Raw genomic sequence first — 15,695 nt, 5'->3', positions numbered from 1 at the left:
CATTGTATTTATTGCCCCTCTGCTTTGTAATGGACTACTACGTATCTCGAAGGTATTACAAATAAATATTGTTGCCTTTTTTTAGGCACCTTTGCAAGGGCCTCTGTGCAATGCAGGGCTGACCTTTAGAACCACATGACTTCTTGGCAAAGGGAAGTACAAGCTTAGCATGCAAACCAAACATGCAATTCTACTTGTATTGGAAGCATGTAGCCTTCGGAGCAAAAGCTAAGACTGCACCACTATAAAAAAAAATAAGTGTGTTATGGCTGCGCCATGAAAGTATCCTTATGGTGCAGCCGTACAACATGGAATCCTCTCAGTGCACTCCATTGATCTAACACATGGATGTGGGCTGTACAACTGCATTTCCAGCTTTGTGCCTCGGCTGAGGCATGTTTTTTTTTTATTTTACATCAGCGATCTTCACACGTTTGCTTATGACTGCACACTATTTTCTGCAGCCACCACTGTGAAAGCATAGCAAAGTCAAGCAAACTGATACGAAATAAATAAACAATGTCCATATCAACACGTAACGAATACATGGTAATAATGAATATCGGGTATAGCAAAGGTGTTTGTGTAAAATTCAAGTTTGTTATAATGAGTTACGATTGCATTTCGCACTTTTTCTTCACAATGACATTGTAAGCACAAAATTCCATATAGCCAACTATGTAGGTGCTCAACTAAGAAATATGATACATTCATACAAACAAATAACATAACCTTTATTTATGCCACCATAAGTTATACACTGTGCACAAGTGTCTCAGTCCTCCATAATGCCCAATTTTCCACAAGGCAGCTGATAAATCCACAACAGGTGGATGCCATTCAGAGAAAGCTTTAACTTTTTACTACCTGTTCAAATGCAAGCAAAATGCAGATATGTTCTCCCTAATACAGTGCAAAACTGATCTCAATTGAATCTGTTGCATTTGAAGGAAAAGCTCAAATTCTAGTGACTGTTGGAAGCGGATCATTATTTAAGTCCAGAATACTACTTACCTTACCAAAATTTTAAGATTTTAGAGATAAGCATCAGATAAACAGCAACTGATGACAGTGCTCAAAGCAGGTAAATTGGTCATATTATTATAAATTGTGCAGTCAATTCTTCCTTTGAAAGCATGAGTGTTAAACTCCTATAAAAAATAGTAGCAGTTTTCAAAAACTACAGATGCAGTTTTAGAAATCTGTTTATGTGGTGCAGTTATGAGATTCAAGCATGATACTGCCTTTTGTTAAGTTTTGCAAAGCATCTCGGAGCATAAAATCTGCACTTGGTGGTTACTCGAATTTAATGCCTCCTTTGCAACGCAGCAAATTCAAATAATTTCGTAATTCACTGATGGGAATTATCTGCATCTCAAGGTGGGCAGGAGCTTAAAGGCCAATTGAAAAAGAATTTCACTGTGGCTGAGTTACTATGAGTATAGTGTGAGGACTTTAAACACCTCAACAGACAATGTGGGCACCCATGCTGTCTCAGCAACAATGTGCAGTGTAGCTAAGGTTAGGTTCGTGTCAGCCAATCTTCAGTTCGTATTGCACATTGTTTACCGCTAATCCTTTTGTGAAGCATACAAGCGGCCAGCGTGGCACGAAGCGCATTCGTATACGGACAACGAAGGGAGACCTTTCAATTCTTTATTCTGCTTGGCTGACAAAACTTCCAGCATTCGCTGCACTGAACACAGCTGGTTAGATAAAGCGTACTGGTTAAAAGACAACGCAGGTACTTTTACACGAACTCTGAGGTCGCCCGTGCACCTCGGCGGCCTCCCAATGTCAGCAGTGATGCCTAGACACTGCGTTAGTTCTCAACACTCTAGCTGCTGCGTCATTTCCACCAAGTGGCAATATCGGCATTCTTAAAAATTTTGGTATCAAAGACATCTACTTTTGCAAGCTTTTTGCGACGCATCCACTTGCTTCTTAAACATTAAATTTTGTATGAAGGCTGCTTACACGGATGCTATCTGAAACTAGGCTTTGTATGCAGTCAACAATCTCCATGTAGTTGGCCTTTGTGCTTCCTTGAGCGATGATAAAAAAACACCACATGTGGGCATCATGCAAAATGAAGGCTCATATTTATACATGTATGCATATGCCTTGGTGTGTCCTTGACCTTTTGGTCAAGGACACACCAAGGAAGTTTACATTCTTCCAGACTTCGCTCTATCACAATCATCAATTTTATGAATCAGTTTTTCTCGCAGAGATTCGATGCATAAAAAAATATTTGTGTTCCAGCCTTCGAGGAAAGCCATCACGGGCTCTTCTGCATGCAAGACACTTGGAACGGTCACCACAAGCTCACCATCACACTGAACACTCGGCTCTTATAGTCAACTCTGTGTGTCCGTTACTACAACTTGATCCGCGTGCGAAGGTGACAATCCGAAGATGGTAAAATGACTAAAAGGAACAAAAGCACCAACTAGAAAACGTACCGATGCTACGCAACGCTCAGCATTTTTTTTTTTTCTTTTCTGGCACCACTTTTACAAGTGGCTTCGAGGAATGTGTGGTCACAGTGCCCACGACAGCGCAAAGAATGCAACTGTTGAGCTTGCTCTCCAGTGTGACACATGAGCAGCGTGTGACCCTCAGCAATGCAGAGCTCGGTGCACTGATGAAAATTGCGACGCCTAAGTCGAAGTCCTGTCACGCCTGATGCCCAGAGTTCACTACACCACTCAGCCGTAGCACTTGGTCTGCGTATGTAAAAAAACACAGGAAAGCGGTAAATCAACTACACCTAGCCGAATTAATAAATATGCAGCGGCAGTAATTACATCAAGAGCTCAAGTCTACCAACACAACAAAAAATCATGCAAATTGAACACACTGTGGGAATCCGTACAGTGAAGCTTTGATGAGTCGGCAAGACAAAACAATCCGTCAAGATAAGAACGCCCAGAGAATATCAGCGGCAAACGCACCTTTTAACTTGACCGTAACAGTCATGAGCCATGGTGGCATACCCCAGTTAAGAGCAAGGGTAAGTTTAATTTTTAGGGATACTAGTCTCACGATTTTGAGGCCAGACACGTCAAAGTAAATAGCCGAAGGCATTCCTGGCACTATGTAAAAATAGCTTGACACAGCATCAGAAATGATGTAAGTCAAATACACCGACATGTCTGGTGCCGAGTCACACGAAACCTTGTCAAAGTGATCGTATTTCCAACAGCGACAGTATGATGGCTAGAGAATGACAGCTTTTACTCAATGAGACAGGTGACGCAATGTTAAATCGCAGAGTAGAAGGTAAAGAATGTTTTGCTTTATTACTAATATGCTCTAGTACTCCAAGGAACACAAAGATGCAGACGAAGATGAACGCAATGTGATCAGTGGTCATCAAGCAAGGAATGCCCCTGGAGCCAGTGTTTTGACAAGGGGACTTCTCTTTGCTCTAACGAAAGGAGCTTCCCTTGTAAAAATATTAGCTTCAGCAACATTCTTTGTTCGACCACTGTTGACTTCTGTGGTGCTGTATTCCACTAAAGTAGTTTGCTAAATGTGTTGGTGTGCAACTCGCACATCTTTCTAAACCAATGAAAAAGAACAATGCTAACTCAACCTATGATGCTACTGCACTTGCATGGACAGGTCTAGCAAAACCTCGGAAGCACTTAGAGCCTCCTTACAGCTGTCCAATTTTGCATAAAACTGTCGTATAAAAGGAGCTACATGCAGGTATGTTACCATGAGAATTACCAAAATTTTTTTTCTTACTTTGGCGTAGAAAAATGAGAGCGCACAAGGTTACACATAACAAAGCAGCAGTTTGAAAACTGCCCTCCTGCAATGACTCACTTTTATAACGTAATGTCTAAGGGCTCTTTTTTGAGGAATTAAACATGCTATAAGCAGTTTTAGAAATAGCACACAGAAGCATCTTAGCATGCCCAAAGCCCCACACATTCCTTGTGTTCTTTTGCCTACTTTCTATCATTCTTTTGTATGCCCATTGGTTTGCACACGCTAACTTTGGGGGCGCAAAACCTAAAGCTTCCTGTTGTGTCGATAAGCTGACCTTGTAATGAACCCAGATGAACTCTGCTCTCAGTACTGAATGCAATGAACTCAGTACATGGTTTTGAATTGAATGCAAAGTGATTTGTAACGCTGTCAATATTTTTTAACAAATGTACTTGTGCAAACACAGTATTCTCTGACCGCTGCGATGGCAGCGTCAACAAGTGGGATTTCAAGCAGCCGTTTTCTACCTGGTGCTGTTTCCATGGCCAAAACACGTCAGCAAGCGAATGAAAAGACACTTACTAAGCCTGGCAGCTGGCTTGGCTTTCTTGTGCGACTCCTGCACTTTCTGGAAGTGGTCCAGAAGCTCCTGGAAGTCTATCTCGGACTTGCACCGCTCTGCAGTGCTGCTCTCCACAGTTCTGAGTGCAGAAAATGCAGTGGGCAAAAGTGACAATTGTTGATAATGAGAAGACGATGAAATGATGATGACTGCAAATAACAGAGTTTCAGCACGTCTGCATACGCATCGCACTTCATGAAATACCGCATTAAAAGAGACACAGATGGCAGTAACCAAGCTGGTGCGACATCTTGTGACCTTTTGCTGAACTAGAGCATATTAGAGATATAACTGCATTGTGTGAGTGTCCTTGATGAAAGGAAATGGTAAAAAGACTGCATGCTAATAATTATGTCCCTGTCAATGATTTACATTAGAAGCTAAGTAAAATATGGTTGGTCACTGCAAATACAGCTGTGTCTTTTCTGGTGAAACAAGATAGCACAAGACGATGCCACCAATGTGGCTGCTTGCACCTGTGTCTCCAGTAACCTGGTACAGTCAAACATTAACGGAACGAACATGGATATTTAGAATTATTAAATATAGTGAAATTAAAAATTTTTCTCACTGATACAGTCAAACCTTGTTACAAGGAAGTCGCACTTGACACTAAGATACTTTTGTTATACAAGAGAACTTCGTTCACATGTTTTTAGAAAAAAGAAAACGTGAGCAAAACGCACTAACCAGAAAAACGTACCATCCAGAACCACTTAAAAATTTGACATTCAGCTGTAGTTCACATCCATGCGATGCAGCGCAAGACACGAACGTGCGTCGAGCTGGTTGGGCCCAAGTGGCCAGAAACGCACACTGTCTTTGTGGTTTTGGCAAGCTTACGTTTCCACTCTTGGAATTAAGCTTGGATCAGCAGCTTCCACGAGCAGGGCATTCCGGCAGGAAGTTTTGATATTCCCACTCTGCGCGAATCGCTGTGGCACTAGACACGGAGGGGGCATCGAGCTTGTGGGGCCTGAGCGACCTGAGACGAGGTGTGTTGTTTTCCTATTGCGCACTATTTCCTATCGCACAGTGTTCTGAAACAGTGACGGGAGACCAAAACGAAATCCAGCCGATGGTCAGTGCTGGAATACAATGCCTCCGAAACTGTCGGAGTGAAACGTGATGCTTACTGCGTAACCTGCAGTGGGTAACGGTGGTACGTTTGGGTTACCCTCTGTTGAAAAAGTGTGCAATACGCTTCCAATGGCACTACATCCCACGGTCTGAGGAATGGATAGGAGAAGACGCTTCTCTCAATAGGGATGGCGGCGATAGCTGTGAACGCAGCGTGCAATGACTCCGGAATGGGAAACTGAGTGTGCGCCAGCATTTTCACGTGAGACGGACAGGCGAGTATGCCTCGAGTCTTTTCTTGTTTGCAAGGGGTCTAGAGGCAGGAAAACATATCATGCGATTGCAGTTTGGCGATGTACTGAACTTTGGTGCCAGAAGATCGTGTTTCCCGGGAACGTATCAACTGGTAAAAAAAAAATAAGTGCAGCTGTATTGGGTCATTACCTGTTTTCTTGATCGCGAGCGTTGCATCTGGGAAATTGCTCGTAACAGGATCGTATCAACGAGGTTCTATGGTATATGATATTTAAGCAAACATTTGTTACATGCCGATATCAGCGATGAACTCTTTAATTTGCAGTTGTCACCCAATAATTCGGACTTGACGAGGACCTCTTAGAAGTACAAATAATCAGGAATCATAAATATCAGATTCACCAGAAAATGGGTGGCCTTATTTCACAAGTGGCTAAAAAAGGCGCTGTATTGTTGGATGATCACTTTCGGGGATACAGTACCCCCAATACTTTAACTTTCACGTGACTAGTACCAGAAGCATTGGCAGCTACAAAAAACAGCATCGCCGGCATAGTGCCAAGAACAACGTCTTTTCACAGTGCCCAGAACACTGTCACCCAATGACACATTTGGTGCTAGAGACGCATATCACATGGAAGTGAAAGTATTATCATAGAGAGTGATTGCCTGAAAATCCATTTCAGCAGCCATTTCATGCTTTCATTTACTCTCAATTACGGGAGAGCCAGTTTTTTTCTTTATCGTTTATGTGGTTTTTATTTTAAAGGCTCATGCATTTTCAGCCCCGCGAGAAGTCAGAAAGGTGGTAACATGTCTGATGGTGTACTGGAGTCCCTAGTGCTCACAGAGCAGCTGCTTCCTAAGAGCGATGAGCAGACCGAGACTGGAGACAACACAAATGTCCCCTCAGATTCAGTGGAAATATCTGTGGACCACGTTTCCTACGTCACCAAAAGAAGTGATGCCTGCCTCAACTATTACATAACTGGCTACGTGGAAAGGAAGCGGATTCCGTGCATCAGCTGTGAACGATGCAAGGCAGCTTGTCGCATCACCAAAGACAATGTGCCCACAAATCTGCCGGCGGATGCCTCTCTGCAGTGGGACTTTGGTGGACTCCTTTATGGTTCACGCACTCTGTACGAATTGATGCAGATGCTTGAGAACAAGCTAATTCATTTTTTTTTGGCACAGCTAGCTTCCGCGCCGAGCCCGTTGCAGACGTGGCGAAAGATTGGGCAGGCACCACAGGTCGGCTGCAGTGAGCATGCTGTTTGACTAACGCAATCTGCTGTACGCTTTTACTGTCTAACGTGGGCTCATCTCTCTTTGAAGGGAGTCAACCAAAAAAGGGATGAAAAGAAAGGCAAGCAGATTAAGCCCTGTGTTCTGTAGATTGCTTTTCGCTGCAAAGTTCAAATAAACTTGTTTCCTGCATGAATTATGGATTTTTTTCCTTAATTCATTTTTTTCTTTGTGCAGAGAAATCGTACACACAATTTTTAGACTAGCAGCCAATGGCTCGTAACAGGTGTAAATACATGTCTCTGCAAAGCAGCAGGCAAGTTTTTAACAATAGGAATAAGCATGAAAAACTGGTTTGAATTAGTTGCAGAGTCCTAATTATAATGGGAAAAACAGCAAGACATTGAAATTCAATGTCATTCAGTACATTGAAATTCAAATCAATGCTAAGCTGTTAAATCCAAATAAACCGTCTGGGATAAACCTTTTTCCACAGGAAAAAGTTTGGTTAATGAATTTCTCTATAGCTGTAACTACAATGCATACAGCTAATACATCTTTTCATTTTCACTTTTGATCAGTTATTTATTTTTTAGCAAAAGATGCTTCTGAAAAAAAAAAAGAAGGAGAAAAGGGACAGGCGGTGCATTCGACTCTTGGCTAAGTGTGTTACCTTGGAATCAAGGCGGAATGTGAAGAAAGTTTCGTGTTCCAACATTTCTGCACTTGAAAGAAGGATCTGAAGAACAGGATCCAACATGATCTCAATGAATGTGGAGCTCTCCGATGTACTTTCTCTTCTAAATCAGGCACTCTTTTGCAGGGTCGAACCGCGTCATCAAATACAGTTTCTCGTAGGTGTCTCACTCGTCTCACTCTGATTCCCTCTTGATGTGCATGCTTTCACGGACTTCAGAGAAGAACAAGCTACATGATTAGAGTCTACCATATGTTTGTGCACACACACAAGAAAAAAAAAAAAAGCTTAATGCTCAAAACTGAGGCGCACAGCACAAAGTAGAGCGAGCGAGATTCCTCAGGCACGAGAAACGCTACGCAGTACAGCGGATGCTCCACTCTGATGGCAATCTTGCGGACAGTATCACTTGTGGCACTAGTGTACTTTGGGGACTGGTTTCCGTGGCTGAGTTTCACACTTCCCAATTCTAGCAGCTTGGTAGTGAATGTTGAAGCAGGTGGGCCTAGTGTTGCCACGGTTGCAGCTACGGCTGCCAGTGGATCTGTGTGCAAGAGCACTTGTTCGAGACAGCGAGATAATCAAAATGGCGGTGGTGGTGGCTTCGATAACGCCATTTTGGATTCGTGGCCATGGCAAAAAGCCCGAAAAATCAGACTGCAAAGGGTTCCTGCGTCCGAAATTTCAGACATTGCTATACATTGACACTATGGGTTACGTGGTGGTGCAGCGAAGGCTCACAAATTATTGGGCATGTTCGAAAAATTGGCCGTCTTGAAGATCTGCCGTTGACTGTATTTTTATTACCCAACCTTTCTTTATGATTTAACAAAGTAATTGCCTGACAAGGTTTTGATTTAACGAAGTTTTCGGCTATTTCAAGCATGTACTTGGAGCTTGAATGGCTGGAAAATTTAGCGAAAAACTATAAAACGTCGGCGAAGGACAAAGTTATTTGCACGCATCGTTCCGCCTGAAAAGTTCGAGAGGCAAAAACGCCGTCAAAGCGGAAGCGCGCGCGACGCAGTATGCAGGAAACAGCACTGCGCCATTTATCGCGCAACAACTTGCAGAGGCTGCGGGGCAGCTCGAGGAAACACGACAGCTCACGGTTCCTTCAGTGCATTGGGGGTGGGGAAGGGGCGAGGCATGTGATCAAGCACATGCTAAAGGGGAGAGGGTCCGCTTGGCTGTCCATATGCGGGCCACGCGCTGTACCTTGAAGGTACCGTATTTACTAGCATAATGATCGCACTCGCGTAATGATCGCACCCCTGAATTTTGTCGTCAAAATTAGATTTTTTTTATTTCCCGTGTAATGATCGCACCCCGAACTTGCCGCAGCGATATGTCGTGTGCCATGTCTAGCTAATATTGATCGCGCTTACCATCTGTCGGATGCTATGCGAACGACTCTTCAAGACAAACCAAGTGGTCTGCACGCCCCAAACATCCTTAAGTAGATGCCTCATTTCATTACTTTCATCACTTTCCTCACTTCCATGACTAAAAAAAAGCTGCAACCAAACTTGCCTTTATTATGTGCAGGCTTTATAATGGTTGTGGTCAACAACAACAAAAAAGGCGCCTTTCGATTCTTCTCGTCTGCACTCGTGGGCACGCAACAAATCGCGAGCGGCAACAACAATATCCACGTTTACACTGATACGTTAAAAGTGTACCCTATTCATACGCCAGCGCTTGTAACAGAGCTAAGATATTCCCCCACCCTTAGCGGAAACGTGCCGTATTAGGGTAGTAGTGAAGATAGATGCCGCAGTTTCCGCAGCATGCCGGCCATGTGTTTCTATGTCACTGGCAGCTAAGCGCGCCCATCTGTTTCTGTCCCCTCAAAGTGGACATGGCTATGTTATTGCCGCAAACTTGCCGATATTATTAATTACTGATACGGAAAAACTGTTTGAATGCATGTAATGTACTCACGAGAAGAAAAAAAATCTCGTTCGGCGCGTTCGGCTTGCTCCGCCGGCCGCCATTATTGTTTTGGTAGCAAATGCGGGACAAAAAATTTTTTTTATTTTGTGGGAAATTTAGCCCGCGTAATGATCGCACCCCAGATATTGCATCAATTTTTCTGACAAAAAAGTGCGATCATTATGCGAGTAAATACGGCATCCACCAGGGATGTTCTGGGAATTTGTGTAATGATTTTAGAACACTGCTCTTAGGCGCCCATCTCTGTGGCGAGTTTCGGCGTTGTCCCTCATAACCAAACGAATGAGTACAGCAAAGCATGAAAGCGATCATGGAGCGCAACAGGATATGAACGAGGACGACACCGAAGAGAATGCAATGAGAAAAGCGGAGGAGGAGGGTTCAGGGGAACGACGAGGCAGAAAATGGAGGAGGAGAAGGGCATGGTGAAAGTGTGAGAAGAAATGTGTAGTGTCGCGCAAGACGGGCTTTCCGGCGACAATGGCTACGAGATGGGGCCAGAGTAACGCACGTGGTCTGCATAGAAACAAAGTGCTGTAGGAGCACAGGTCTGTCTGCGGTGGCTGCTGTGAATCGTGACCGCACATCATCCAGGTGCTCGCTGCCTCTTGTGCTCTCCCAATTAGCAAGGCAGTTGCGCCAAACTTCGCTCCGTTTGCAACGTGCTGCACGAGACAGACAGCAATTTTTTTCGTGTGCAGCCGTGAAGTTTGCAAAACAAGAGTTTTTCAGCACATCGTTGTCGAAAACACTGTGCCAAGTTTACAGTTCGAGTGTCAGTGTTCGTGCACTGTCGTGTCCATGCCATTGCCAAATGGCTAGGAACAAATTCAATGACGCTACCACGCATATAGACCGTTTGTCTAAAGTCAGATGACGCGAATCAAGCACAATCGGCTCGAGATAATCTCTGGGGAAACACCAGCTTGTGTTGACCTGCCATGTTGACAACCTGACTCGCCGCTGGCGGTGCTCTGATTTTTCATGTTTTCGGCAAGCTTTCAGTCGATTTACACCATCAAAAGTGCAACGAAGCTAGCGGCAGTGTTTTATTGCGATGCAGGCCGATTATGGCAAGCGGTAAGCAAATTTCTAGACCAGCTTCCCAAACGTAGTCTTCCCGATTTGTTAACGTAGCTCCTCACGTTGAACATGGCACTTATAATCGGAGGGACACTTCTTTTGTGTTTTTTGGCACATTTCAGCACCAGAAGTACTCTTTAGAGCGGTAAATCTTTGCTTATCGAGCGCACCCCATGGAATGCTACGGCGCAAGTTTGCCCACGGTCTTTTGGCCACTCTTCAGCATCCAAGAGACCGTGGTTTTCTCACATCACAAAGCGTCAGGAAAACTTTATTTTCGTGTGGATTCTATTATGGGGGACACTAGCGATGCGATTGCGACCAAGATGAACGGTTCAGGCGCGCTGCACCATGGAATTTGACAGCTATCGTTCGCTCCGCAGTAAACAGCTGGGAGCATTTGGCACTCACTTGGTAAGCGTTACTAGGAGGTCATTAGTCTTGGTACTTTTGTGGCCTGTTCTGTGCTTGCATGAGACTAATTCACCAGCAGCATTAATTTGACACTGCATGCGCAAAAGTGTGGCCGCCGCTCAGCAGCGGCAATGCCTCCGCTCGCCATTTCACTCTAAGTGGGTCAGGCTCTTCGTACGCTTCGAGTAATGCGGCTTAAAATGCATGCATTTGGGTCGGGATCAAAAGAAGTTTGCAATAAAGCGATACATAGAGTAGAGCGATTTCGTTATAATGAGGGATTAGTGTACCAGGCATCCTTGAATGCTGCCGTGATGAGGAGCTCTGCCAGTAGTGCAGCAGGCATCACACCTTGCTAATGCATAACACGAGACCGGGAAAAAAAAAGTAGATGTTTACCATTTGTTCCACCGTTGCACTCAGACCACTGCAGGCACCACAGTGTGGTATGCACCACACAGATGCACAGCAGTGACACTAATGTCCGTGCACACAGTGCTCAAGCCAGCAACGGAAGGGAAAACGCTGCTCTGACTTCGCTGCAGAGCCAAATGAGCACTGTGTGACAGCGCGTCCACTACGCTTACCATTTTTGCAGTCAAACCACATCTCCTTTCCCACAGACCTGCCTGGTTGGGTTTGCAATGTCAGTGTCTCTTCCCAACCTTTGATATCAAGCTTTACAGTCTCCTCTTTTCTTCTTGCACTCCTTTGATTATCAATTCGAGATGGTGAAATTATGAAATCATGCATGGGAGGTAGCCTTAGAAATGCTATCACATTTTATCTTAGTTACCTGTATTTGCTCTCAAATCTGCACCACTGTCTTCCTATCTTTAACACTATGCCTATAATTTTTAGTTTGACAGCTTGTTGCCAATTCCTAAACTTCTCAAGCTTCTTTGTTAGCCTCCCAGTTTCTGCCCAACATGTCAGTACCGGTAGCATACGTACTATATTAAGTACCAATAGGTAGTAATGAATGAAATGGACAAGCTTGGGTAAATGAAAACAATGAAGGTATTTAACAAGCACTCACTTGCGAATGGTGGTTCCGGTGTCCATCTGCTGCAGGGATGGGTGCGGCAGGCAGGCGAGGCGGGTACGCAGGGTGTGGAATGCCTCACTCTGGGGCAGCAGCATGAGCAGGCCGTACAGGGACTTGACCAGGTACGACTGCTGCGGGCTGTCCAGCAGCTGCAGTCGCAGGTCTGCACGCACGACCAGAAGTGGCCCGGTCAGCCCAGTCAACTAAATGAAACCCCAAGACTTGACCATTTCTGAGCCAATAAATCCTATAGGAATCATTATAATGTCTTGCAGAAAAAACAATAAAGCTAGTATTTTTAGAACTGTGAGTGTCGACAATGCTACTTGCATTATTTCCCGACTTTGCGTCACAGGTAAACATGGGTCTCAATAAAATTTCATCAATGTCCATGCTTAGCCTAACTTCTTTCTAGTCTTATCACATTGAGGTTAGGCCTCCGTGCTCTATTTTCAGAGCCTGCTACCTAATGCTTATAGCCTGCCTAGGGTAACGCAAAAGTGGTCCTTTGCATTACCCTAGGCAGGTTCTGAAATAATCTGTGGCCATGTGTCACTACATTATAATTGAAAATTAAGAAATTAAGAAAAAGAAGAATGAGGAAGGACCAAATACTGTTTACAACACTGGGTTCTTCGCATTTTATGAGAAAAACTTTAGATTTTTTTTATTTATTGCCCAGAACTCCAGTGGGAGGTCTTTTATTGATGCTAAACTTTTATCATTAAGATGCATGAAACATACACATTTCACTACATTACAAAAATTCAGACCAGGAAGGGCTAACACTCCAACCATTCTAAGCCCGAACCATACTTGTGCTGCCAATGTGTACCAATATCATATAGGTCAAATCTTACTCATATCAGTAGAAAAGTGTTTTTGCATTCTGCTGCCATTGTAATGTCGTTGCACAGCTGGGGACTGAGCTTGTGACTTCATGATCAGTTGCAGAACACCAGAGCCACTGAATGACTGTGAAAGTATAAAATTATAAGGGTGTGTAAATAGCGAATAGTAGATTTTGAGTTGAATATCAAATTGAATCAAGAAACAGAAGCCGAATATCGAATTGATAATCGAATATCAGAAAATTTTTTTCAGAAAGCAATGTTTACAAATTTTGGGCAAGAAGATATGGCGCATTGCTTAACAAGAATGTAGCAATCTTTCAGTAACTTTGATACATATTATAACTCAAGATATACAACAATACGGTCTACTCTTATTAAACGGACAACAATTAGAGTTTCAGCACTGATTACAGCTCAGTTCTAGTATTTAATGTCTGGAAAATATTTTTGTATCAATAGAAATTCTGTTCAATCAAACGAACTGCTTTTTTTCCTCTGAAATTAATGAACTCGTGACATTCCATTGTACTGAATACTAATGAGGTTCTCAGTGTAACAGTGAACCTATGTTTTGCGGCAGCCTTTAAATTATTGCATAAAAATAATTTCTTGCGAGTTTTTCTGCAAAATCAGGGTGTCTACCAAGTTGACATTTCCAAATTCCCTGAGTTCTCCAGGTTTTCCCTGAGTGCCATTGCAAATTTCCCTGAGTGATGCAGAACTATGTTTTATGTCAAGACGGACTGAAACCATACCGCCTGATGCGGTTACTCTCTAGTAAGCACATGAAAAAAATAACAATGCGACTTAATCCAATTTGAATACTAAGGAGCAGTGTGTATGTTATTCAAAAACAGAATAGAAGGCAGGGGTTAGTAAAATGCACAGCAAATAAAGTGTCTTAAAAAAAATTGCAAATGGGGTCGGACATTATCAAATACGAATAAAAAGGAGATGCATACTAAAGCAAATATTTTCGAATATGAGCTATGTCTATCAATTGATAGCAAGCTCAGTGGTATGAGGCCCGAACTTTGTCACAATTTAGATTCTCTCTCAACAGCTCGTAAGTCAACCTCAACTGTCCTGACATACTCTCAGCTCGCGCATGACGCCTCAGTGTTGTGTTTCACTGCTTTAAAGAGTTTATTTTGGCTTGGATGAGGGACACCTGTATCTCGGAATCAACCAACATTGTTTTTTGAGCTCAAGCTCCTTCAAAACGGTGGCAGCACGCTTCCTTTCCCGTTCTTTTCTCAATGCATAGGTCCTTTCTGTTCTTGTCTGCCTTCCGCCACTCGTTCGCCCCAAGGACCATTTGAAGCATCTTGATCAATTGCACAGTCCACGACCGATTTTTCGAACTCCCTAGGGGCCGCGAAAACGTCCGAAAAATCGGCCAGTTGGAAAAAGATAAATGCGTGTCATTTACTGCCCTTAGGGGCTCAAACCGCCACAGGCACGTTCGAAAACGCTCTGAAGGCCTGTCGGTACACATATTAGGCATACCGGTGCTCGCACTCTGACAGGAAATACCGGGTGCCCGGGTGTATAATTAAGGAATACAGTGTGTTCCGTGGCAATAGCCCCTTCCCACGCTTGTTATGCTTCACTGCAATACTTTTCCGTAAGCTTTACCAAGTAACATTTCTGTGCAGAGGCGAAGCTGACTTTCAGGAACCGGCATTATGCAGCGCACCGTGTTTTCCAAGTTTCTAAGCCAATCGCGAGGACCACTAAGGTGTAGTCCGTGCCATTGCTGACAGCAGCTAATTCTTTCAATAAAAAACTCGGCACCCAACGGTAAGAAGCTTCATAGCGAACGTCGAAGCAGCTAGGCCTAGCGTTGCCGCAGTGGTGGCAACGGGTGCCAGCGGATCTGCGTGCGAGAGAGCCGGTTCGAGGTGGCGAAGTAATCAAAACGGCAGCGGTGGTGCCTTTGATTATTGCCGTTTCGGACCTGCGGTCACGGCAAAACGTCCGGAAAATCGGACGGCAAAGAGTTCCTGCGTCGGAAATTTCACACGTTCTGATACGTTGACTCTATGGGGTACGTGGCGGTGCTGCGAAGCCGTCCAAATTATCGGGAATCCGGAAAGTCGCTCGTTGACTGTACACTGGCAACTCCTCCTGCCGACGACAGGGCGTCAAAGATGATTCATTATGATTCCTGTCTGCTACTCGAGCCAGCATTACCGCGACTTTCGACCCTTTCAATAAAATTGCCGCTAATTTTCCCTGATAGAGGCCCAAATTCCCTGAGTTTTCCCTGACTTTTTCTAGACTACTCAAAATCCCTGAGAATTCCCGGTTTTCCCGGTTGGTAGACACACTGAAAATACAGGTCTGAACAAAATTTACGGCTATTGGGTCATTGTAAGGAAAATCTGCACGACAGACAAAAGGTCTGCGCATCATGTGACTTGATCACCACTCCGTATGTAGCTGGCGCTGTCCGCTCTGTTTCACTGTCAGCTTCAGCGTGATTTGCCACCTGTCAAAGAATCCGAAATTTGCAGTCATGGCTAATTCACGCGACACTCGCTACACCCCCTCTGCTTCCCTTCCCGTTCATCCGCCATCTCTCGCTTTCATTTGCGAGGCAGTTTGTAGGCTTTCCGGGTGTCGCGTGGCTGCTGTAAATAGATGTGCATCAAATCGGCGCCAAACTGTAGCTTTAATGGCCAACGCCCAATGAAGCAGTGCCTATTAGGC

General features: G+C 44.1%; 1 protein-coding gene across 3 annotated transcripts in view; it reads right to left on the bottom strand.

The window, feature by feature from the left end:
* Positions 1-713: 713 nt before the first annotated feature.
* LOC126534009 (protein VAC14 homolog) overlaps positions 714-15,695 on the bottom strand; it is an 82,060-nt gene continuing 67,078 nt past the window's right edge. For 2 of the 3 annotated variants that reach the window (XM_050181221.3, XM_055072582.2), the window contains exons 15-17: positions 12,118-12,289; positions 4,306-4,424; positions 714-2,729 (exon numbers count right to left, since the gene is read on the bottom strand). In XM_050181221.3, the coding sequence (XP_050037178.1) occupies positions 2,680-2,729; positions 4,306-4,424; positions 12,118-12,289 (341 nt within the window). In that variant the 3' untranslated portion in view covers positions 714-2,679. Of the gene's footprint in view, positions 2,730-4,305; positions 4,425-12,117; positions 12,290-15,695 lie in introns of those variants that run through there. The other variant, XM_055072583.2, reaches the window with a different exon arrangement.

The sequence above is a fragment of the Dermacentor andersoni genome, chromosome 7 (genome assembly GCF_023375885.2).
Source record: "Dermacentor andersoni chromosome 7, qqDerAnde1_hic_scaffold, whole genome shotgun sequence".
Lineage (NCBI taxonomy): Eukaryota > Metazoa > Arthropoda > Arachnida > Ixodida > Ixodidae > Dermacentor > Dermacentor andersoni.
The sequence above is the reverse complement of the archived record's forward strand: the minus strand, read 5'-3'. Positions and strand labels throughout refer to the sequence as shown.